Here is a 26,424-nt window from a genome sequence, read left to right as displayed (position 1 = left end):
TGTTCACTATTTCTGGCTTTTACATTTTTCCACAATTATTTCTGAGCCTTGGGAAGGTTAATGATACAGATGTCACATTGAGAGCCAAACACGCCACTCTTTCATACTCTCTGCATGTCAGCCAGTTTTGGGTCACAGGAGGAGGAAGAGGAGGAGGAAGAAGAAGAGGAAGAGGGAAGAGAAAGAAGAAGAAAAGAGGAGGAGGAGAAAGAAAACGTAGGAGGAGGAAGAAGAAGAATTCTCTCTATGAAGATTGAGAGATATACTAATCTACAGGTATAAAGATAAGAATTTAAAGGGCAGTTTATTACTATGTACCTTTAAAAGAATAATAGTATTAAATTCTCTTTCTAGGATCTACGACATAGCCGGTTACAGTGACTTGAATGAGAAAGCCCCCTATAGGCTCCTGTGATAACTGGTCCTCAGTTTGGGGAGGTGTTTGGGGAGGTTTGGGAGGTACAACCTTGTTGGAGGAAGTGTGTCACTGGTATTGGGCTTTGAGGGTAAAAGACTTAGACCGTTTCTAGTTTGCTCCCTGCTTTATGCTTGAAGTTCAACCACTTCCTGCCACTATGCCTGCCGCTTCCTGCCATGCTTCTCTGCCATGGGGAACGCTTAATCCCTCTGGTACCACAAGCTAAATAAAAATGTCTTATTTTTATAAATTGCATTGGTCAAGGTGTTTTATCCCAACAATGTGTTACTAATACATCAGCCATGAAATTTTAGCCCAGTTAACAGTACCAGACATGAGTTCTGTCTTACGAAGCAGGCTTTAAATCCAACCAGAACATATTTGATTGGTCCCATACATTTGTGCCATTGTTTTACTCAATGACATATCTTGCCATGCCAATCCCTGCTATAGTTCACAGATTTCACGGCTGAGTACAATGGTTAAACACTCTTTCTCTCTCTGTAACGCTAGTAGAACCTTTTGTCACTAGGAAAGCTAACTAGTAGGAACAAAACTACGAGGTTAGGACCAGCCTAGTTCTCCAAGTCCGTGACTTAAGTATGAGTTCTCTGCAGCAATGAGGGTCTGGTCATCAGGTTGTAGACGGCAACCAAGAGCCATACCCACCGAACAACAACAGCTCACAAAGAGGTAATCCATACTTGGCACTGGGCTTTCGTTGGATAATCTACGGTGTCTAGGAAAGGCATTTCCCCCCATTACAGAGTAACTCAACTTAAATTCCTTTTATATATGAGAAGCTCCAGTATTGAATTTACAAAATTACAAAAACAAAACAAAACAAAAACAGCGGTTACCCTGGGTTCACAGATATACAGAAATGTTGGGCTCACACATTTATGAAAGTGAGGAACAGACACAAGTTTTGCATCATTGGAAGATATTAGCCAGAACAATGGCTAGTGTTTCTCTTAAAACATCTACATCACTGCCTGAAATATTGGAAGTTTATCTGGGTATCACATAAATGTTAGATTTTGGCACAGTCATTGATGACAAATACCCTTGGATTGAATGTCTAGGGATCTCTGGAAGTTACATGCAGAAAGCTGAGGAGCCAGGACTTCAGTATCAAGGAATGTCTTAATCGTTATAAAAATTTCCCCACTTTACTAAAGTCCTCTTCTATTTCATGACTCCAAAGTCCACCTTCAGGATGTTAAACTATGTAATATCAACAAGCTATCTAGTTTAAAGTTATTATATATGTATGGGAGTAACACCCTCATTATCGCTATTGATTTAGTCACCTGCCATCCTGCGTCTGAGTCATAAGGCCTCTCTTAAACCTCTCTTCCTAATTTGTCATGCTAAGTTAACTGTCAATCTGCTGCTTCTCACTCTGGACACTCTTCCCCATTCTGCACATATCACCGGAAAATTTCCCTCCAAAATACAGCTCCTACTCTGCCACTCAGACTTCAAAACAGTCAGTGTTTCTCTGTGATTTCAAGCTTCAGTTCCTCTCGTAAGTTCTTTTACTCCATTCAGGTTGCTATAAGGAGTTTGTAATCAATAGAAATTTGCCTCTGATGGTTCTGGAGGATGGGAAGTCTGATATCAGTATGGCAGAAGATCTTCGTTTTTGTGAGACTCCATTCACTGACTTTACGGACCACCATTGCCTTGCTGTGTACTTGTCTGGTGGAAGGGACCTAGGAACTCACTGAGTTCTCGATTATAAAGGCATCAGTCCCATTTATGAGAACTTTACTTTCACCCTCAGCATAAACCCACACTCTGCCCTACAATAACCTTGGCTGTTAAGATTCTACTTTAGAATTCAAGGAATAGAAAACCTTCAGTCCATTCCATGATCCATGAGGAATAATCACGTTGATATTTCAAGATGTTCAGCTAAATATTTACTAATAAAGTTACAAAATAATTGTCATGTTTATTAGTTAAAAAAAAAATTTACCAAACAATGGAGTTTAGGATAAGGCAAGGTGAATGCTATCTATCATGTAAGAAAAATACTAAGGACTGCAGGGGATGACTCAGTGAGTGAAGATCCACACATGGTAGCATAAGGACTTGAGTATACCAGATGCTATAACATGGACCTGTAAGCTCCCACTCCTGTGACAACACGCAGAGTGGAAACAGAAGACCCCTCAGAAGATTTGAGGCTGCCCTGGCATACACGGCAACCACCACACCCGTGCTCATATACAACACGCACACACATAAACTCTAACAAACATTTTTCATTAATAAATAATGACTGGTGCATAAATAACACAAAAAATCATAAGATAATAACGTGATTAAAATTTTGGGAGCGCTAGCCTTTTTCAACTGACATATAATAATGCGCCGAATTAACTTCTACAGCTCGCTTAACAAGCTCCCTTCAACAACATCACAGCAGTCTCCATCCAGGGAGCCTAGAGCACACCACTCTACATGGATGGTTTGAGCCCATTCACCCTGGACTGTCCTAGGCCTGACTTGTCCACATCTCCTCGTATAATTCTCCCAGATCCACCCTAGTCATGCCTGGTATTTCAGCATTCCCTTTTTGTTTTTTAACTTTTCATTTTAATGGATGTGTTTAATGAAATGTCTATGGCGTACATGCCTTGACGTCAGAAGACAACTTTGCAGAGTTGGTTCTCCCCAGCTGCCTGCAGTAGGCTCTGGGGATTGAACTCAGGTTGCCAGGTTCTCAACTGCCTCAAATGCCTTTATCCTCTAAGTCATCTTGGCAGCCACCTCTGAACTCTTACAACATTTTTCTGTGTTGTCAGAGCTCTCCCATTACTTGGTGTTGCGGTGAACTTTGATTCACATACTGAAGCAAATGTTTGTCACTGCACATCTTGTCTTCTCAAAGAGATGAAGGTAGGAAAAACGGAATACCCATGTGCAGACTAACAAAACGAGGTTTGTTACTATCTATGATATGAACACCCTATTCAACTGCCTACCACACATCCGAGTGTTGTAATATATATTTAGAACACTCTTTCTCACGTTAAAACAGAATATAATTTCCTCCGTGTATCTTCTAACAGTTTAAAACAGCAACTTCAGCTGGGTGTAGTAGGGCATGCCTGAAATTTCAGCACATGGGTGGAGGAAGGTGAATCATCTGTTCAAGCCATCTTAGGTTACATGAAATCATTTCTCAAAAATCTCTTAAGGCTGAGAATCACTTAAGTTCATGTCCTTAGTCTTCAGGGAAATGCAAATCAAAAGGACTCTGAGACTCTAGCTTACACCCATCAGAATGGCTAAGATCAAATACTCCTCCATTTCTGGTGGGAGTGCAAACTTGTACACCCACTATAGAAATCAATCTGGCAGTTTCTCAGAAAATCGGGAACAGCTCTAACTCAAGACCCAGCTATACCATTCCTGAGCATATACCCAAAAGATGCTCCACCATACCACAAAGACACTTGCTCAACTATAAAACTAGCAGTTTTATTCATAATTGCCAGAAACTGGAAACAATCTAGATGTCCCTCAACTAAAGAATGGATAAAGAAATTGTGGTGCATTTACACAATGGAATACTACTCAGAGATTAAAAACAAAGACCTCATGAAATTTTCAGGGAAATGGATGGATCTAGAAAATATCTTGACTGAGGTAACCCATACTCAAAAAGACATGCATGGTGTGTACTCACTTATAAGTAGATAATAAGCCATAAAGTGCAGGATAGCTATGCTACACTTCACAGACCCAAAGAAGCTAAAAATAACAGTAAGAGCTTAAGGGAGGGTGCTTGAATCTCACTCAGAAGGGGAAATAAAATCACATCTGAAGTGGATGAAGGGAGGGAACTGGATGGAAGAGGAGGTGGGGAGGGTAACAAGAGTGAAAATCAGGTGTGAGGAGAATGGGGGTGGGGCTGGGGTAGAGGATCGGGAGAGAAAACAGAATCAGTCAGGGAGCACCTCTGGGACTGGGGGATGTGGAGTCTGAAATCACCACCTCTTATAGCCAGCAGGACTTTCAGGAGAAGGAGGGAGACACCAACCAACCCATAAAACCTTCATCCCAAAATTTGTCTTGCCTATAAGAAGTGTAGGAATAAAGATGGAGCAGAGATTGAGGTAATGGCCAAACAAATGACTGGCCTAACCTGAGACCCACCCATGGGAGAAAACCAACCCCTGACACTGTTAATGGTACTCTGCTATGGTTGCAGACCGGCGCCTATCATAACTGTCTTCTGAGAGGTTTCATCCCGCAGCTGATAGAAACCCCCAGCTAAATAGTAGGCCGAACTCTGGGAGTTCTGTAGAAGAGTGGGAAGAAAGATTGAGGGAGCCAGATGGATCAAGGACTCCACAAGAAGACCTAAGAGTAAACTAACCTTGGGCCTAAGGGTGCTCACAGAGACTGAACCACCAACCAAAGAGCATGCATGGGCTGGACCTAGGTTCCCTACATATATGCAGCCTACATGCAGCTTGATCATCATGTGGGTCTCCTAACATTTTTAGGGGGCTGTCCTTGACTCTGCTGCCTGCCTTTGGAACCCTTTCCTCTAGCTGGGCTGCCTGGTCTGGCCTCAGTGGGAGAGGAAGTGCCTAGTCCTGTGTGACTTGGTGTGCCAGGATGAGTTGGTACCCAAGAGGGTCTCCCCTTCTCTGAGGAGAAGAGGAGGGATCTTGGGAGCATGGGACTGGAGAAGAGGGAGGGGGCTTTGATCAGGCTGTAAAGTGATTAAATTAATTAATTAATAGGGGAAAAAAAACAGGAACAGGAGATAGCTCAGTGGTAAAGGTGTTTGCCAACCAAGTTTGAGAGACTGAATTTCTTCTTCAGGACCCAGAAAACAGTAGGAGACAACTCACTCTGTAAAGGGTCCTTTGTCCTACATGGTAGCACTCACACAAATATCTCTCTCTCTCTCTTTCCCTTTCTCTTCCTCTCTCTCTCTTTCACACACACACACACACACAAAATAACAAGCTTTTAAAATTAAAAAGAAAAGCCAAAGAAATGTCAATCTTGTTTCCACATTACAGCTCTTTAGATAATTCAAAGGAGTTTACTCTTTTTTGGGTTGGTTGGTTGGTTGGTTGGTTGGTTGGTTGGTTGGTTGGTTGGTTGGTTGGGACAGGGTCCCATTTTGCACAGTTTAGCATAGACTTATGATATAGCCAAAGACAGATGACCTTGAACTCCAGGATTACAGCTGTGTACTTCCTCTTGCACCTAGTTTTTGTTCTTTGTAGTTGTGTCATCTTTATAAATTCCCTAAGGACAGGGTCCAGCCTCTGGTTTAGCTGCTCCTGTGGAATTATGCCCTACATGAAGCCCTGATTCCTACATTGCTGACTCCATACTTTTGGCCTGGTTTTAAATTGAATCCTTTTGCATATAAGTTGAATTAAGGCAGAAAGATCTTTTAAATATTTTAATCTAAACCTGATTGCAGAATTACTACTACTGGTTACTTCTTTAAAGGCTCTTTCAGATGTTCGTTTGATTTAGGAAAATTTACAACTTCTGGAAATGTGTGTGTGTGTGTGTATGTGTGTGTGTGTGTGTGTGTGTGTGTGTGTGTGTGTTTTACCCTTTGGTTTGATTCTGTTTCAATACCCTTGAATCTGGTAAATCTTTCCACTTTCAGGGCCTCTGTGTCTTCATGCCCTGAAATAGCATCCATGAATTCCTTCCTGGAAGAATTCCTAAAGATTGCTTCCCAGTAACAAGAGAACTAAATTTACATTTCATGCTGAAATTCAAGCTTGTCTTGGCTCACCTGACTTTCAGAATAAAATCAGAAGAAAAGGCATGGGAATTCCCCTGCACTTCCCCATCTTCCACTCCAGGAAATGTCTCCCTTTCTGTCATGTTGAAATCAATAGAAATTCAAAGCAAATATTTTGTTACCTAAAGAGGTTAGTTATCCCTTTACTTCCTGTATTAGGAGCCAGGACTGTCCACAGAGGTCACATGAAGTGACATTTTATACATAGACCCAAGGACAGTTTGGAGTATTGTAATTTTGAGAAATGTAAAGTTTGGAGTTTTGTACTACAATAAGTATATAACTGTTCTTTTAAATATGGAAATAAAGAACTAAAGATGTAGCTCAGTGGTAAAGAACCTGCTTAGTATGTAGGAGGCCCTACATTCGGTTTGACTCCCAGCACCTTCAACACGTGTGTGTGTGTGTGTGTGTGTGTGTGTGTGTATGTATGTGTGTGCACTCGCGTGTATTGTGGTGTGTGTGTATATGTTGTGGTGTGTGTGTTTACAAGGGTCATTCTATGTGTAAGTGTGTGTATTGTGTTGTGTGTGTTGTGTTGTGTGTGTGTTGTGTTGTGTGTGTGTGCTTAGAGAGTTGCTCTATGTGTACGTGTGTGTATGTGTGAGATGAGTGTCTCTGTGTGTATGAGTGTAAGGGGAATTTCAAGAGACAAAGAGAAACCTTGAAAGGTAATCTTTACCTGCACTCTCCAAGCCTTCCTTCCTCATGTTCACTGGGAGATCTCTTCACAGCCATTATTCTTTTGCTTCTACCTTTTGTACGTTTTACGCTTTTATTTGCAGAGCTTCATTGTGACATGTTAACATATGTATGCACGTATTTTGATCATTTAATCTCCTTCCTTGTTACCTTCTCTTGTTTCCCTCCCACTCTCACTGATCACCTTCATTTTTTCATCTAGTTTCTTTCTTGTCTTTTGTTTTAATGACATCTGGGTTTCTTTCTTGTGAGTGAGTGTGTGTGTGTGTGTGTGTGTGTGTGTGTGTGTGTGTGTGCGCGCGTGCGCCACAGTGCTCATGCAAAGGTCAGAGGACAATTCCGTGGGTCCTGGGGATCAAGCTTGGCATTGGCTCTTTCACCCACTGGATCATCTTACCAGCCTCTTTTTCTTTTTTATGACCCAGTGAATTTCATTGTTTTTGTTGTTTTACAGGAGCTTGGGCACATTGCATGTGGCTACACTGGGGAAATTGTCTCTTCCTCCCCCAGTAACTGTTAACTGCCTATGGGGGAGGAGAGGGTCTCATGAGTCTTAGTTTCTCCCATGGTACCAGAGACCAGCTTTCTGACTCCCAGAACAACCATTCTAGTTTGTGGAATGCTGCTCTTTTTGAGAATTAGTAATAAAGGTGGTGTTGTCCTTTAACATAATTTCTAATCCAGGGGCAAGAGTTCTCCCAGGAGCAAAAAGATAGGCTGGTAATCCCTTGATAAACTTTCAGAAGAAATAGAGAATTTTTGCCATTACATTGTACCCTATATACAATTAGTACACACACACACAATCGGGATCCTATAGCCCAAGCTGACCTCAAACTCTCTATGTAACCAAGAACGAACTTCAACTCCTGATCCAAATCCCAATTTATAGGAATAAAGGTGTGTGCTACCACATAAAGATTTATGAAATGCCGTGATCAAACCAAGAGCATCTCCAGCCCCCAAATAAAATTGTGAACATCTTTTTTTCTCACATAGCTCCTTCCTAACAAATTGCTTTATACAGTCTCAGTCTATACCTGACAGAGGGCTGATATCCAGAAGATATAAAGAATTCAAGAAATTAAAAACCATCAAATCATGTAATCAATTAAAAAATGGGGTACAGAGCTAAACAGAATTCTCAATAGAGGAATATCAAATGGCAGAGAAACACTTAAAGAAATGCTCAACATCCTTAGTCATCAGGGAGATGCAAATCAAAATGGCACCAAGATTTCACTTACACTCATCAGAATGGCTAAAAGATCAAAAGGTCAAATGACAACACATGCTGGAGAGAATGTGGAGAAAGGGGAACCCTCCTCCATTGCTGGTGGGAATGCAAACTTGTACAACCACTCTGGAAATCAGTCTGGCACTTTCTCAGACAATTAGTAATAGTGCTTCCTCAAGATCCAGCTATACCATTCGTAGGCATATATCCAAAATATGTTCAAGTACACAACAAGGACATTTGCTCAACCATGTTTATAGCATCTTTATTCATAATAGCCAGAACCTAGAAATAACCCAGATGTCCCTCAACTGAGGAATGGATACAGAAATTGTGGTACATTTACACAATGAAATACTACTCAGCAATTAAAAAACAAGGAAATCATGAAATTTTCAGGCAAATGGTGGGAACTAGAAAAGATCATCCTGAGTGAGGTATCCCAGAAGCAGAAAGACCCTCTTGGTATATGCTCATTTATAAGTGGATATTAGATATATAATAAAGGACTAATATTCAAAAATCTGTACACCTAAAGAAGCTAAGCAAGGAGGACCTTCTGGTAAGATGATTAATTCTTAGTCTGAAAGGCAAATGGACAGACATCAGAAGAGGGAGAACACAGGGAGCAGGACAGAAGCCTACCACAAAGGGTACTCTGCTCCAGAGGGTATCAAAGAAGATGCTGAGACTCATAGCCAATCTTTGGGCAGAGTGCAGGGAATCTTATGAAAGAAGTGGAAGCTAGGAAGACCTGGAGGGGACATGAGCTCCATAAGGAGAGCAACAGAACCAAAAAATCTGGGCACAGGGGTCTTTTCTGAGACTTATACTCCAACCAAGGACCATTCATGGAGATAACCAAGAACCCCTACACAGATGTAGCACATGGCAGCTCAGTTTCCAAGTGGGTTCCCTAGTAATGGGAACAGTAGCTGGCTCTTTAATCATCTCCCCCTGAGGGGAATACAGCCTTGCCAGGCCACAGAGGAGGACTATGCAGCCAGTCCTGATGAGACCTGATAGGCTAGGGTCAGATGGAAGGGGAGGAGGTCCTCCCCTATCAGTGGGCTGGGGGAGGGGTATGGGAGGGGATGAGGGAGGAGGCTACAGCTGGGACACAAAGTGAATAAACTGTAATTAATAAAAAATTAGTAAAATCAATAAATCTGTGAGGGGCATAGGGAGAGAAGAGGGAGGGAGGGTGAATTTGGGAGGAGATGAGGGAGGGGCCACAGCCGGGATGCAAACTGAATAAATTGTAATAAATGATAATAACAAAAAAACAAACTACTTTATGCTTTCTTTATATCTTTAAAAAAATTAAGATTAACTTGTTTTTTATTTTATGTGTATGGGTGTTTTTTGCGCACATGTGTGTCTGTGTACCACGCTTGTGGCAGTCCATGGAGGCCAGAAGAGGGTGTCAGACACTCTGTAACTTGAATTGCAGACAGTTATGAGCCACCATGTAGATTCTGGGACTTGAACTTGAGTCCTAAAAGAAGAGCAGTCAGTGTTCTTGACCTCTCCAGTTTCTCTTTCCTTTTTTTTTTCTTTTATCCTTTCATCATTTATTTTTATTTAAATTAAAAAATATTTTTCACATTTCCTGTATGGGTATTGTAGGGGCTGTATTCATGTCACCACCACCTCACATTCTCCTGGCTCCAACTCCTCCTGTGTCTCCCTCCCCCGACTCCCTTTCATATTCATGACCTCTTGTTCTGTAATCGTTATTGTTACATATATGTACACACATGTACAATCTGATCATACATATGGATGATGCTTTAATCATTCAATTAAAGACTCTAGTGATTCTTTAATCATTATTGTTGCACCTATGTCCATGTATGAACAATCTGATGAGCCTACTTAGTGTTGCTCATATCTGTGTGATTAGGGCTGACTACTTGGCATTGACTAACCCATTGGGGGCTCATCCCTAGGGGAGGTCCATGCTCCCCAGGCATTAATCACGTACAGCTCTTCATCCAGGCGTTCTGTGAGTTGTCACCTGGTGTTACCTTTCTGCTGGTCTACCTTAGGTGACCTTGTTGTTGAGACTTTGTGGGTGCAGCTGTCCTATATGACAGTCACTACCTCACAGCAGACATCCTGGTGCTCTGGCTCTTACAATCTCTCTGCCCCTCTTCTCTCCCTGAGGCTTTGGTAGAGCCATCGTGAAAGATGCCTCAGGTGGGACAGTTGCCCAAGGGTCAGTTGTTCTCTGTGTTCTGACCACCTGTGGATTTCCGTAACGTTCTCCATCTATTACAGAAGTATCTCTGATGAGGGGTGGGGACTACACTTCCCTGCAGGTAAAGGGAGAAGAATTTAGAGGGCAGACAGAAATTATACTAGTTTCCATTTGTTTTTTTTTTTTTTTTCTTATCTACATTGGGTAAAATTTTTCAGTTATGATCAAAAAGTTCCTATATAGTCCAACATTCCTTTAGGTATGTGAAACATACCTATATATGTGAAAATATATTTTTGAAAAATATTAGTTTAACCTGGGTGTGGTGGTGCATGCCTTTAATCCTAGAGGCAGAGGCAGGTGGATCTCTGTGAGTTCAAGGCCAGCCTGGTCTACAAAGCAAGTCCAGGACAGCCAGGGCTTGTTACACAGAGAAATCCCTGTCTCAAAAAAAAAAAAAAAAAAAAAAAAAAGTTATGGGAGTAACCAGCCACTTTCTGATTGGATTTGATTTCTACTCTACAGAGGGAATTCATACCTGGCTCTGTAGAGCCTACTCAAAAGCCCCTGGCTGAGGACATCATAGGTTTTAGGGAGGAATGCGCTTGTATTGTTCTGCTAAATGGGCGTGTTGTCAAATGGCCTTTGAGACATTTGTGTTTAAAGCCCCGGATCAGTGCCGATCTCAGCCTTCCTTACAGAATCACACACACACACACACACACACACACACACACACACACACAGTGGGCACTGATTACCCAAGAAACTCATAGCTGGTCAAAGTGCTCAGAAAAAGTGACTGTTGAGAGCTCAGAACTAAACCAGAAATTCTCTCTTTTTCTCTCTCCAATCTCCCTATGTCTTACACACACTGACAGATTTGCAAACACGATGGAAAGAGGAGGAAGAAAGAACGTAGGAGATGGAAAATGGGGAGGGATGCTGTGATGCGCTGCTTTTTGGTATATGACATGACAGTTTCACTCATGAACTCACAGCAAATGAAGTTACCTGCGAAACATCAAGACAGTCAACACTCCAGCATGGGTGGGGGAAGGACACCTGAAACACACTCTAGCTGGGAGCTATTATTGGTAGTTAGTAGATGCTAAAGGAGGAAGAGCAACTTTTGGTCAGTTGTAGCAACTGGTAAGCTGCCGGTGATCCAGCAAAAACCCTACACCTGTGCACACAAACAAACCTAATTAAAGCCAGTAGGTTAAAGAGAGAGAGAGATGAATATAGGATGTGGTATGATGGGAAAGTTTCCAAAAAGAGTTGGAGGCAGGAGGCAGGTGAAACAGGGAAACTGGCTTGACTGGGGGTGCTGCTTGACAAAGTTCCAGTGGATTAACCCATTACCTCCCTTGGTGGATATTCCTTACTGTTAAAGTCCTCTCCCCAAAGGTTAGAGTTGGAATAATGTAACAAAAGCTCATGTTAATAAAAACTAATGGTGGTTCCCTGGGAAAAAAACAGCTATTCAGAAAATCAAGTCTTCCATAGAATCTATTTAGATTTCCTGTTTTGGCTCGGCCTTCAGCAAACTTGTCAGAACAGGACTTTTCTGATATCATAGAAAGACAAAAGGACAGACTGCCTTTGCTTAAGCAAAAAGGCTGCACAGCATTTCAAAAATCCACGAAAAGGATGATGGCTTTATTTTTAATATAAAAGAAAAAATACAGGAAGGAAAGGAGGAATCAACTAAGGGTCAGAAAGAATAAACTTTTGAAGGAAGATAAGTAACAGGTGGGGGGGAAATAAATTTTAATCTATTAATTCTATGCCAACTTGAAACAGACTCAACTCAGAATCATCCACCTGGAATTTTTGTAACTGAAAGGCTTTACGACACTAATCATAAGGAAGAAAATTTTGAGTAAAAAGAAAAAGGAAAACTGATTTTACCATAATGTTAATTTTTAGTTTTTATGAAATTTGCTGTTTGCTCGCATTGTTTCTCATGTTCTTATACACTTATGTAACCAAGAAGGACTTAAAGCTGTGTAATCAATACCTCAAGTTTCTGAGGAAATGATTTTGTATATAAATAAGGCTTTAGAGAGACACAAGCTGTCAGAGCAGGTCAAGCCATACTGAGATGCGCTTCCTCTCTGTCCCGTCTCTCATGAGAGGAAACTGAATGGTGTCCTGAGTCTGAACCTTCCTTCTCTCATCATTCTTGCACCTATCCTCCTTCAAGCCCTTCCCTTACCCAGGGCTGGTCCTGGCAGGAAATTACATATATGAAGCTGTCAAAAAATAAATAAGCTCTGTAAAAAATAATAGTTAAAAAAAACTTACTTCATACAAATTAAAAATAGTGACTCACACTATTGCTGCAAGTTTGAGGCCACTCTGAATTTCAAAAACAATACATAATCTTAAGAGATAAATTCTGGGGCTGGAGATATGGCTCAGCTGATAAGAGCACTGTCTGTTCTTCCAGGGTCCTGAGTTCAATTCCCAGCAACCACATGGTGGCCCCCAACCATGTATACTGGCATACAGACAGACAGAGCACTCATACATAAAATAAATAAGTAAAATCTTAAAAAAGAGAGAGAGAGAGAGCGAGAAATTCTGGTGTTTTCTTCTAGGACAAGTGAGGCTACATAATGGAAAAATACGATATTTTCTTTGAATTTTGCAATAGTGCTAATTTCACAGATCCCTGTTGTGGTGTGAGTACATTTTGAAGCTAAGTAAATACCAACAGATATAGTTGCTGGGAGAAGAGAACAAAATAGGTTTAAATGTAAATTCATTTTTTCTGTGCTCTTCCTCATCTGAGAGGATGGTACCCTTCCCTTTCCTAAACTATAGGCATAGTGGTTCTCCTAGCCCCTGCCCCTCTACTCACTCTCCTGTACTGTCATCCAGTTCTTCAGTGTCGGCCTTTCTTTTGGCTGGCCCTGAGAGAGATGAGGTGGGGCATGGGAGGGGTTAAATGAAAGACTGGGACAGAGGACATTGTATAATTTCATTTTAATTTAAAATATTTTCATAAAGAAGGAAGTACTGATGAGTTAGCAACATGGGAGAAGCATACTGAGGGAATGAGGCCAGACACAAAAGGCCACATCAGGGCATTGCTCCACATACATGCAATGTCCCAAACATGCAAATCAGTCAGTGGCTCCTAGGGGCTTCAGGATGGACCAATAAAATGGCTGCCAGTGAACACAAGGTTTCCTTGTGTTAGTAAACCACCTGGAATTAGGACAATAAGATTGCTCAGTGCGTGAAAGCACCCACTGCCAAGCCTGAAGATCTGAGTTCAATCCCTAAGACCCACATTGTGGAAGGAGACAAATGACTTTCACACATATTTACACCTTACTGCACAGGTACACACATACATACACACACACCCCACAAGTAATAACTCCGCATAGTCCTGACATCCCACAAGGGAAAGCTCTCTGCTTTGTACTTTCTTATGTGGGCAGTTAGTTTGTGTTCTATGGCAGTCTGACTCCATAACCCAGGAGAGTCTGGAATCTGCTATTGCTCAGGTTGGCTCTGAACTTTTGGAAACCCTTTTAACTGAGCCTCTCTAGTTCTAGAACTACAAGTATAAACCACCATGCCCGACTTTGAATGGCTTTTTTTTTTTAAGATAGTATTGTGTTTAGTATAGTATTTCGTATATACTATTTATTTAGTACAGTATTTTTTAGTATAATATTTAGTATAGTTTCACATCGGAATGTGGAGGCTCACCAGGAAGTCCCAGTTCTCAGATATCTGAGCAAGGACATCGGCACTTAAGAGTTTATGAAGTTGGGAGGAAGCGAGCTAACATAAGAGAACATCACCCACTGGCACAAAATTAAGCTACATATCAGGAGTTGGGTGGATTTTAGGAGAGAAGAAAGGATAGTGGCCCAGGCCCACCATGTACAGCAAATGGCCTAAGGTCAAAAGAGTGAGGTGACATGCCTCAGGCAAAGAAGCATCTCCTCAATGGAAGGGCCAGCAGGAAGGAGAGCTGGAGAGTGGGGTGCCTGGGTTTGGGAGAGGATGACCCAATTGCTTCCCCCTAGCTTCTGGGCTCCTGTGCATGAGCACTGTCAGAAAGCTGGCCTTGAATAGAGCAGTAGCCATTATTTTATCATCTCCAATTACAAAGTACAGAAGCAAGCCAGGGAGTACTGTTCTTCATCTTCCCCTTTCCCCAAATGAACATCCACAGAGAGTCGGCGATCAGGGCTACGTGTTTCTGTCGGAAGTAGGAGATAAATGACACACTGTGTTTGCGTTTAGTCATGTGCGTTTGTTAGACTGTTTGCATAGGGGTTGGTGACAAGGCGGTTCTCACACAGTGTCCCTCGTAAGACAAGAAGCTGAGTGCTCACTGGCTGTCCTGACTCCCAGGGTTGATACCCCAGTGCAGGCCAATGGCTCTGATGGAGTCATCAGCTCGGCCACTGATGAACTGAAGGACCATGTTGGGGTGCAAGGGAGCAGCACTAAAACTTGTGCCTGTGTCTCTTCCAAAAGACAGCAGGCGGCCTCGGTTTGTCAAGAAGACCAGCTTCCTCAGATTATCGTCGTGTTTGCCAGATATCTTAATCACGGATTCCCCAGGGTACAGAGAGATCTCTTTCAGGTCTCCATGTTTGCCACCTACATAGTCACCCCACGACTTGCTGTAGCGTGCCTGGAGACTGGGGGCAGAGGGGCGAAGGAAGGGAAATGCTGAACAGTGGTATCAGATTTCAGGACTTCCGCTCTCTACTTTGAGACTCTCAAAGACATAGCAGAGAAGACAGGCCCCTGCGACACTCCCCACCCAGGGACGTGAATGCTGAGTGAGTCCTAGAAGGTCATGCTGGGAATTTCAGCCAACAATAGGAACAGAAAAAACTGTCTCAGGAGAGACAACAAGCATAGTGCTTCTGGACCGAAGCACCGAAAAGAGACTTAAATCAACGTGGTTGGTTTGAGACTCCTGAGAGTTTAGGATTCCCTAACTTTCCAACATCCTGCATATTGGAGGAACTGGGAGGGGAAGACAAAACAAAACAAAACAAAAAACAAAAAACACCCAACACAGACCCAGAATCTAGGTCCTCCAATATTTTATCAGCTCATGTGTTACCTGTGACTTGTTGGTTTAAAGAGTCATGATCCAAAATAAAAGAAAATCCAATTTAGTAGAATTCTCAATAGAGTACAGAAACTTGAAGAGCTATACCCTGTAATGTAGCTTTTGTCGGCTCTGACACGTATGGCAGTGATGGGGCCTTCCAACTGGTTGACAGAATGAGAGAATGGCTTTCCATCAGTACCTCCATATTCTCCGTTATCAGAGGAGGACCTGGCGTGATCTGAGGGAGAAAAGGAATTATAGGGAGAAATATCCCAGGAGCCTACCTGCTCCCCTCCCCTCTTTGTTCCTAAAACACTCCAAGCCAGGGTCTAAAAGCCTTGACTAACAGTATTGCAGGCAGCGTCTTCCCAGGCTCCCGTTCCCAGGCATCTCGCTTACCATCGTCGGCAGAGGCTGAGACACAAAGAAAGGCTAGGAGAGTGATGGCCAACATTCTGAAGCTGCAGTGTGAAGAAGGGTCGGGAGAAGGCTTCTCAGTTTCTACCCATGCTTTGTTTGCCTGAGCATCCCTGGCCTAGCATGGAGAGCTAGGCTTTCTAATTCTTCCACTCATATCTAGCAAACACCGTCTTGAGCTTCAGAGGAAGACTGTCCACAGACAGTCTCGCTCCTTTCTGACCCCTCTGGAATGGCCGTAGCTAACATGCCTTCTCCAGACCAATCCTAACTTTCTGTCTGGATTCATCCCGCCCTGGCACAAAGCTGGCAAGTCCTCAAAAGAGGAAGTAGGGCTCCTTTCTAAAGCATGGAGATGATCACGCTCACTGAACCAAGAATCGGAGCAAAACTTGCCTGGGAGAGGTTAGCCTGGTTGCTGAGGTTGCTGAGGTATGGTTAACTCTCTACCCTCATCCTATGTTGGAGTGGAGAGATGAGCATTTAGAGGTCCTCTGTGTTGCCAGGGACAGTGAAGAGGGTGACAGGAGAGGCTGTGCCTACACCAGCGCGCAAGTAGTTCTGGTGCAGCGGGGATTGGCTGAAAGTTTGCAGACATGGGTACATGCCCAAGACATTAGACCCCAAGCACCTACTCTTCAGTCGCAATGCTTCTTTCACCAGCCAAAGCTGGTCTCTTCCATCTTCAGTGTCCTCATTCCTTTAACTGAAACCATAAATCTCTGTGCCCTGGAACTAGCTGAGACTCGGGTGTCAATGCTCACCTCTCCCCTGACATGGTCCAAGAATTTTCTTCTCTGGGACAGATTTAATCCCTCCCCCGAACTCCTTACCTGGCGGTTTCAGATACAAAAATAACCCCCCCAAAAATTTCCAGATCTTTTATATCAGACCCAAGCCCTCCCACTGTTCTTTATCGTTTGTAAACTTCACTCCCAAAACAGATAAGATTAAGCTCTCAGGATCAGGTGTCAGGCAAGGCCTTAGTCAGCACAACCACACCTAGAGTTTGGCAAGGTGAAGTCCACTCCAGGCACAGTGACATATTTCAGGATAGGCAGAATAAGCGAGCTAAACCTCACTGACTGAAGGTCAACTGGGTGGGCAAGCAGCTGGTGTAATCTGACGAGCATCTAGCCAGGTGGCAGGGCTCACACCTGTAAGTGAGACATTTGGGAGGCACAGGCAGGAGGATCTTGAGTTTAAGGTCAGGTTGGGCTGTGGTGTGAGAACCGGCCTCAAAAGAAAAACAAGCAAAAGAAAGTGTAAGCCGAGAGGCCTGGCAGAAGGTTCTCTCTGCCCTAAGTGGTCTGTAGTACTCTTGGCCCTCCATCAGAAAAAAAAAAAAAAAAAAAAAAAAAAAAAAAAAAACATTGTCTTTTAGTCATTTGAAACATAGTCTCCCAGAAAAGAGATACACTTCCTAGCGGGGCCTGCCATTTACTTGACCATTCCCCACCCCCAACTATTTGCTGACATTTTTTTAAAGGAGAATTCCAACCATAATAAAGTTTAAAGAATTATATAATAAATATCTGTTAAAAATAAATAAGGGGCTAAAGAGATGGCTCAGTGGTTAAGAGCATTTGTTCCTCTTGCAGAAGACTCATATAGTGGTTTACTGTCACTCCAGTTCCCTACTTCTGACTTTGCAGGCACCAAGCACACACATGCACGCAGGCAAAGCACACCTAAAATAAAACAAATAAATCTAAAATAAATAAATTAATTAAAAATTGAATAATGTTTTCATTATGCAATTACATACATACCAAATATTATATATTCACGTACATATTATATATTTATGTGTATGTATTGTTGATGTGTGACAAAACTCTTCCTGGGCAGAAACAACACACCCCTACCCACCCCAGACAGTGGTCTGTACACTCCTTGGTCTGCTCTCTTCAGACCAAAGCATGGATGACATCGAAGTCCGACTTGGTGAACCCTGGGATTTGCGGGGATACTTACAGGAATATCGGTGTGGGGTTACCAACAAGGAGCAGAATTGACTGTCCATCACCAAAGCCCACCCACAGCACAGGTGACAGCGCACAGAAGCAGGGAAAGCTGCAACTCACTGCACAGCCTGCTGGCACTATACTTGTCTCTTGAGAAATGTAGAAAGGATGCCAGGTCTCGGAGACCAGCTTCGACATCAACCCATCTGCTGGCTGGTGACCCAGCTGGCTTTTTCTGAGGGTAACTTTCCAGGGCAGAACTGGTACTTAGCAACAGAGGCTTCCACTGATAGTGGCAAACTGAGGGACCAGAACTTAATTGTTCTTGGCAGTGGGCAGTGCTGGAAGCTTCCTGGTGTGGGCTTATACCTATTACGGTATAAGTAGGGGCTAAGGCTGTTAGCTCTAGTTGGGGCTTTTCCCTGTGGTGGCAAAACTTCTAAAAAAGAAAGGAACAGGAGAGAAAAAGATCATAGATACACATACATCCACTTGATGATGAAGTAAGACAAGATTCAATAAGCTTCTTCTTTCAAGCTTCTCTTACTTTACACATACATACACACACATACATACATGCATACATACATACATACATGTTCACACACATTCGCATATTGGGTGGATGGAAACAGATTCCAACCAGTAAGTTCCAACCCAACATTGCACACATACACATACACATCCCTAAACACACATGTTGGTGGATGGAACAAATCCCAAGGTGTGAGTCCCAACACAACCTGCTACTGTCCATACACACATATACACATAACACCAATACACACAGGCGTACAGTCGCTGGATGGAACAAGCCCTGAAGATCAAGTTTCAACAATGTATCATTTCTCCTACAGTTTCTATATCTCAGCAAGATCTTCCAGGCAGTACAAAAATCACAAGGTGGGTATGTTCTATTTTTCTTATAGTAAATGATTATAATGAATATACGTAAGAAAAAACGTGTTCCTCACATGATCAAATGTTTTACGTATTATGGGTGAAAAAATATGAACAACAAGTTATTCCCAAAAACGCATATGCATTTGTAACTAAGCAACTTGTCTATATGTTAACAAGGTGTGAGCTAGCAAGGTGATCTCTCAGCCAGCGTTTTCTTCATCAGGAGGCTACAATTTCTGGTTACACAGAAAGGATCAATTGTCTTAAAAGGTAATCTTTTAAATATCTTAAAAGAATCACAAATTTCAACTTTTATATAAAGACAATCAGCCATTTCTACTTTAAATCCTCAAGGTGCTCATCCACTCATGAATATTTTTTTTTATTAAATCATATCAGGAAGCTGAGGGCAAAAACAAGTATAAGGAATTTAATTGTTGTCTGGTTTTCCTATTAGAAGTACTTTTCATAACTTCAGATTGTTCTCTAAGATTTTCTATGTCCGAGCCACTAGCAAAGACATCTTTACCTAATCTTGCTAAACAGTCTTATTTTTTCAAATTCTTTCTGAGGGTGGAGGTCATTGCTAGCAACCTACATCTGCAGGCTCTTTTCAGGGGTGGTGGTTGAGTCCTTAATCTGCTCCAGCAGCAATGCCTGAAAGAGACCAAGCACTGTTATTGTGAGTGCCAGTGATGCCACCCAGGGAGGGGCTGGAATCCCCCTAAGAGTTCTCACACAATTACGAGAGATGTGGTGAGCACAGGACAACAATCAGAGCTGATCTCCTTAACAGCATGAAGTTCTCAGGGCTCTGCCTTCTGAGACAAACCCATTCTGGGTGTGCTAACCGGTGGGACCACATTCCATGAGTTCTAGAGCTGTTTTGCTGTTCTTCCTACATGACCCCCTAACCTCCCACCCCCTCACCAGCAATGGCCAGGGTTGGTGGTTCATGCCTTTAATCTCAGCACCAGAGCAGAAGTATTCAGAACTCTGTGAGTTTAAGACCGGACTGATCAAGAAAAGAGAAAGGCAAAGAAGGACTGGGGCTGGGAAGATGTGTGTCAGGAACAGTTGCTTCTCTTGTAAAGGACCCAAGTCTCATTCCCAGCACATGATGAGTCTGGTGGCTCACAACTGCTTACAATTCCAGTCTCAGAGGATCTGATGTCCTTTTCTGGCTTCTAAGGGTATCAGCACACATGTGGTATACATTCACAGACACACACACACACACACACACACACACACACACACACTAAAGCATAAAAAACCAAGTCTGTTTAAGTTGTGAACATATAAGATTTTTAAAAATATGTTTGTAAGTATACACATATATAAGTATACTAGAGAAGAAAACAGATGAGCACTCAGCAGGTAGTGAGGAAAAGTGTGACTGGACACATTCTGCAAGACGTTTGTAGTCTCTTCTTAGAGCTGTACATCAGAGATGGTGTCAAAGTGGAGACCTAAGTGTCAACGCCTTCTTTTGGGGACATAAAGAGTGTGATGGTTAATGTATGTGGTTCCCGGTAGCTGGGTTACAGCTAGCCCTATGATGGAGCTGGGCAGGTGTATATGTGCGGGGGACATATAGGCACACAGGAACAGACTGATACATTTCTAGAAACTTTGAGAGGTAATTGTTAATCGATCTGTTGTCAGACTCCCATTGCTATAACAAAAACGCTGCCATGTTTTTGAAAAGAGAAAAAGCTGAGGTGTTAGCTCACAAGGTTGAAGTTCCAAGCCAAGATTAGTCTCTGAGGAGATCATACGTCATGACAATGGGACAAAAGAGGAAGCAAAGAGGAAGAGGAGGACAGAGCCCCGCAGTCCCCTACAAAGGCACACCCTAGTGACCTCAGTAACTCACAATGGTCCCCACCTTTTAGAGGTCCCATACCTGACTACAGAAGCTAACTGAGGACCAAGTGTTTAACAACAACCTCTGAGGACACTCACCCAACAGTGTTCATGAAACTTATCGTGCAGGGATATTTACATCAGGAAACTCCGGGCTTCTTCTTGTTCCTCATAGATTGCAAGATGTTAAAATTGGCAGCCCACCACTGGCTACTGATCAAGATTAATGTGTGTAAGAAGATTACCCACACAGTTAGAAGGTGAGAATCCAACTGTGAAAGCCTTAAATAACCAAACCTATTGAAGACAGAGAGGGTTCTTTGCATGGAAGCATTATGTATAAAGCAATTGAACAGCAATACAGAGAAAACAAGGATAGACAGTCAATCAAACAAGAATAAAGAAAACGTTCTCGTCTATCTAGGAAAGAAACTGGCCAGATAGGAAAAAAAATTGAAAAGCTGGGAAGAGGACTGCCTTATAACTGAAAGAAGAAAATAATGGAATATCCAAAATGATATCTTTCTCCCTTCATGATCATTGTCATACTTGATCCTAGCCAAGTCTGTAAGAAAGGCCTTAATTCGGAGGCCAAGGGACTTTTCAAAAGTTATAGAACTAGCTACTAGATGTGATTGCCAGCAACTTGTTGAGTACGATTTTTCAATGTCCATGATCACCTTTAGTGACACTCTGCCCTCTCTCATAAAACCAGTGAAAAAGGGAGAATACTCAATAAATGTTCTGGAATTTCTGTCACCATTGTCCTCCAAGGTGAGTGGTAAATATTTGCAGAGGGAGTGCTAATCATTCCCTGAAACTCTGGAGGTTTTTATTTTGTTTTTGTTTTTTTTTTTTGTTTTTTTTTTTTGTTTTTTTTTTTATCAAGACAGGGTTTCTCTGTGTAGCCTTGGCTGTCATGGACTCACTTAGTAGACCAGGCTGGCCTTGAACTCACAGAGATCCTCCTGTGTCTGCCTCCCTGAATGCTGAAATTACAGGTGTGAGTCACTGCTCCCGGCTTGGAACTGGGGAGATTCTTTTTCTTTCTTTTTTTTTTTTTTCAATTTTGTAATTATATTTATATACAGAAAACTTAGCAGTGTACATTTAACCCAGTTTAGTGGCGAATTCTTTAGCCTTGGCCTTTTCCAGTAATGTGAGCCACAGATTTAGGACCCAGGACATTGCCTGCCCAGTGGGGGTGGATCTCATCGTATCTGTCCTTGTAAATGGTCCTGATAGCCTCCACCAGCTTAGCCAGAGCACCCTTGTCTCCCGAGTTAACCTGTGTGAAGGCAACAGAGGTGCAAGTCTTTCTGTGGACCAGCCACCCCAGCCTGGCCTCTCCCTTGATGATGTACTAGGGGACCCTCACATCTTTAGACACAGGGCAGGTAGGAAAACCACCAGCTCAATGGAGTCTACATCATGGGCAGTCACCATCAGGTAAGCCTTCTTGTTCTCCACCAAGATGGTGACTGGATTGACCCCTGCTTGAAGGACAGGTGCTCTCTTAGTTGGGATGTCTTCTTTCCCAGCAGCTTTCTTCTCAGCACTGGCCAGTAGCCTCTGTTTCTTCTGCTTTGTCTCTGGCCTGTACTTGTGGGCAACCTTAAGCCACTGGGCAACTGTTTGCCGGTCCAGGGCATGGGTGAACTGATTAATGGCAGGAGGAACTATGAGCCATTTGTAGAGAATGGCCGTTTGCCGCTGCAGCCTAATGTAGTGGGCATTGACAAAGCACGTGACATCTCTTTTAGGCTGGATATCCTGCCCAATGCCAAAGTTCTTAGGCCTTTTCTCAAACAAAGGATTGACCACCTTTTGGGCCTCCTGTTTCTTCATGACAGCAGAGGCTGGGACCGCCTACTTCCCCTTGGCCTTCTTTCCTTTTGGCATCTTGCTGGGATAGAAAGGAGCACTGGGGAGATTCTTTAGAAGGCACTGTAAGCAGCATTGAAATAAATATTGGTCATCTAAAATATTATCTGCCATGTTAGAAATAATATGCTACTTAAAGGGCCATGGTCTTCTGTAGGCCACTGGAGAAAGAGCTAAAATAAATAAGTGAATAAGTAAATGGGTAAATAAGTCTATAAAGGATGAGTCACTGTTTGACTCTCAGAGAAAGTATGCCCTGATCCAACGTGTTCTCTATCACCAGACCTAAGAGAAGCACATTGCCTCAGGCCGCCTTGCCTCCCTAGACATCTTCTCCATGAATGCCCAGACCTTCTGTTTTAATCATGTATTCATAAACCAAATGATCTGATCCATACTTAAGACACAGGAGAATTTCCTAGGGGCTAAATTTGTTAAGATGATAATTCTGTGTTTGATAGCTAAGTGACGTATTTGCAGAAGTAATTACTTTGTGGTCTCTTTATGGATCTTGTTAGTTTGCTGAAACCTTGATGAGCTTCAATGAAAATGACGTCGCTTTGATCTGACTTGTAAAACCAACACTTGCAGCTCACACCAGCTGTGGTGCTCCCTCTGGAGAGTTGCTACAAATACCCCTCTGTAGCTGCCAAGTTCCCTGTCTCTGTGTGTGTGTGTGTGTGTGTGTGTGTGTGTGTGTGTGTGTCTTTTCCTCCTTCTGAAAACAAACAGGTGTAAGCAAGGCAAGATCCCAGTTCCATCAATGTGAAAGTGCCTTTTCTTCTCTCCTCATTGCCAGTCAAGAAGCCAGAGATGGGAGACTGACCTGCTGTGACCCATTGGGACCAGAGTCTAGACCTATGACTTATTCACTCTCTGAACCATTCTCTACTGGCCCCTCTTCAGCTGTCTCCACCCGCTTTTTCAAACACTACTTTGACGAGATTCAGAGGGATCATGAAATGGATTTTGGCTCTGAACCTTTAATGTGCTTTGGACAACTAAGACATGTTTTGTTCCTTCTCCCTTGGATCAAGTGGTTTCATGAAGTAAGACTCAGCCCTACTCCGAGATAATTCCTCAGAGATTTCTGCAAGTGTGTGGCATCAGTGTGACAGTAAGAAAGTCGGACTATACCCTCTGTTGACACGGGGCTGAGAGGACGCTGTACGCCAGTGGGTAGATCTTGCATTTTTCTGAGGATGCCTTTGCGACAGTTTTCCTCTCTCTTCCTTGAAGTTAAGTTTCCCTTCTAACCTTGACTTCTTTGAGAGCTCCTACCCACACAGGTTCTGTGGGTACTGAGGACTCTCTTCACAGGTTCAAGGCTGCACTATAGGTTAAATCTTTGGCTTGTGGAGCTCAAGAATTAGATGTGGTTAAGAGCACTGGCTGCTCTTCCAGAGGACTCGGAAGAGTCCTCCCCCAACTGCCTGTAACTCCCAATTCAGGGGACCCAACACCCTCTTTGGCCTCTGCATGCACGTGGTACACAGACATCCATGAAGATTAAAAAAAAGAAAAACCCATACACATAAAGTAAATATAAATAAAGCTAAAAACAACAACAACAAAAAGAAAAACTTTTGGCTTTGCAGATTAATTTTCCCTAAAATAATTTCACTTATTTATTCCTCAATTTTGTGTGTGAGCATTTTGCTTATGTCTCTGTCCATATGTGTGGATCTTGTCCCCGCAGAAGCCAGAAGACAGTGTTGATCCCTTAGAACTAGAGTTACAAGCTTTGTGGGTGCTGGGGACCAACTGGGGTGCTCTGAAAGAGCAGTAAGCACTCCTAATTGCTGAGCCAACTCTCCAGCCCTAAAATAATTTTTAATACATTTTTCAGTGCTATAATATACATACACAGACAAAAACAATCTCGGCCTTAAACATTGTTTTGTTTGATAACGTGTGAACTAATTTAGATTTCCTTTTGTTTTTACTTATTTTTTATTTTATTTTATTTTTATATTAATCACAGGTCATTCACTTTGTATCCCAGCCATAGCCCCCTCCCTCTTTCCCTCTCAATCCCACCCTCCCTCCCTCATCTCCTCCCTGCCCCCTTACAAGTCCACTGATAGGGGAGATCCTCCTCCCCTTCCATCTGACCCTAGCTTATCAGATATCTTCAGGACTGGCTGCAATGTCCTAATCTGTGGAGATTTCCTTTTCTAGAACACTCAGTAGCATTTTCCTAGTAAGATACAATCCTAGTAAGAGCAGTCCAGCTTTTGTTTGCCATTTAGCCTGAATGGCACAGAGAATAATCTACCATAGCCATGCTCTGGGATTTGAATGAGTGCATTCATTAAGTATAGCAAGCAAAGGTAAAAGAACAAATATCAGATAAATAGAGAGATGTAACAGAAATGTAACAAAACATCATCAAATCAAGTATCCGGGTATGGTAGAGTGCCTCCATAGTTAAGGCTCCCAAATTAAAGGACAGATAGAGATGACGCCATCAAATCAGGTGCTCACAGACAGCAACCAGGAGAAACCGGCTGAAGAGATCCTCTTTACCACCAGCTGTCCCCAAGAGGCCGTCACTACAGGGCCTCTCACCCCGCTGAAGATCTCTGGAACTTGGAAGCGTGATCCCACGACCCAAGACCGGAGTCTCTAACTGGAAGAAGAGACCAAGCTGGCTGTCCAGACAGTAAGAACTTCTGCGGGATAGACTAGAAAAGCCCAGGCAGGCTTGCTTACACCCTCAGGGGATCTCAAAGTCTTGCACTATTTTTGTCCTTTATCTTGGTGCTGGTGAAATTTTAAATGGGGAAGGCATAAAGTGGGCTATGTACAAACTACCATCGTTATGTGCGCTGTGATTTGAGACGTGTGCTAAGAGCAGCCTATTGAGAAGAGGAATGAGGAAAGCGTTCATGAAAAGCAGAGAACCTGCAATGGCACTGGACTCTCAGCACTCAGCGGCGCTGGGTAACAGCCATGCCCAGGTCCGAGGTAGAGGCAGTTTAGCCCTGTCTCAGGGAGGTTGTGCCTCAGTAGCATCCCCTGTTGGAGGCAGTAACAGGAACTGCAGGGACTCTGTGGCATCTTCATCCATCAGCCAAAAAGAAGAGATGGCGGTGCCCACCCCCATCCACTCACTCACCCATCCACGCCCCCTCACAAAGCAAAAGAGAAAAACCCTGAGAGAAACCAGGAAGGTTTAACCAGGACCACCAAGGATCAGATCTGCTCTCTCTCCACACTCACTCAAAGGTCCAGTTCACTCTGGGCTGTCGGGACTATGGATCATTTGTATGCAAATGATCACACCTCTCTGTTCCTAGTCAATGGCATTTGATAAAAACAGGTTAGTTATGTCAGCGCATACTGACACAGGTCATTTGTCTTCCTCATGTACTAGGTCTCCCTCTTAGGCATAGAGCAAAGGAAGGTGTGAGGACAGAGAAATGAGTTCATGAGACTTAGGGACATCATCCTTGACAGTGAGTGCCAAAGCCGCTCCCACAGACATGCTTCTTAGTCCTCGCACTGCTTTCTGATGATGCAAGATAACAGTGTCTTGTCACAGTTAATATTATTATTCCTGCTGTTGTTTTTATTTGTTTGTTGTTGTTATCTGAAACAGAGTATTATGTAGTTCTGGATGTCCTGGAGAAACCTGCTACATAGACCAGCCTGGCCTCAAATTCAGAGATCCACCTGCCTTTGCCTCAGGCAGGAGTGTTGGGATTGAAGGCATGCGTCACTATGCCTCGCTCATCATGATTTTAATTTGGCCCTTTCAGTATGTGTTGCTCCATTCCTTTACCATGTCACTAAGAAGCGCAGCCACCCATCACTCTGTACCACCAAGCCTAGGAGACATTCTTCAATCTACTCCCCTCCCCCACAGCAGCAACCCTGCCATTTCCACTTGCGGATAGCGTCTTTTCTCTTGA

General features: G+C 42.9%; 1 protein-coding gene and 1 pseudogene across 1 annotated transcript; both read right to left on the bottom strand.

Annotated features, from left to right (window-relative positions):
* Positions 1 to 14,633: 14,633 nt before the first annotated feature.
* Positions 14,634 to 15,921, bottom strand: LOC110565418 (zymogen granule membrane protein 16-like). The gene is made up of 3 exons (XM_021663106.2): positions 15,867 to 15,921; positions 15,573 to 15,705; positions 14,634 to 15,042 (listed from the first exon to the last, which is right to left on the bottom strand). Exons 1-3 carry the CDS (start codon positions 15,919 to 15,921, stop codon positions 14,727 to 14,729), a joined length of 504 nt encoding a protein of 167 aa, XP_021518781.1. The 3' UTR covers positions 14,634 to 14,726.
* Positions 15,922 to 21,733: 5,812 nt separating this feature from the next.
* On the bottom strand, positions 21,734 to 22,525 carry LOC110565422 (large ribosomal subunit protein eL8-like; annotated as a pseudogene).
* Between the last annotated feature and the right edge of the window lie 3,899 nt (positions 22,526 to 26,424).

This window comes from Meriones unguiculatus, chromosome 20, assembly GCF_030254825.1.
Source record: "Meriones unguiculatus strain TT.TT164.6M chromosome 20, Bangor_MerUng_6.1, whole genome shotgun sequence".
NCBI classification, from domain to species: domain Eukaryota; kingdom Metazoa; phylum Chordata; class Mammalia; order Rodentia; family Muridae; genus Meriones; species Meriones unguiculatus.
The sequence above is the reverse complement of the archived record's forward strand: the minus strand, read 5'-3'. Positions and strand labels throughout refer to the sequence as shown.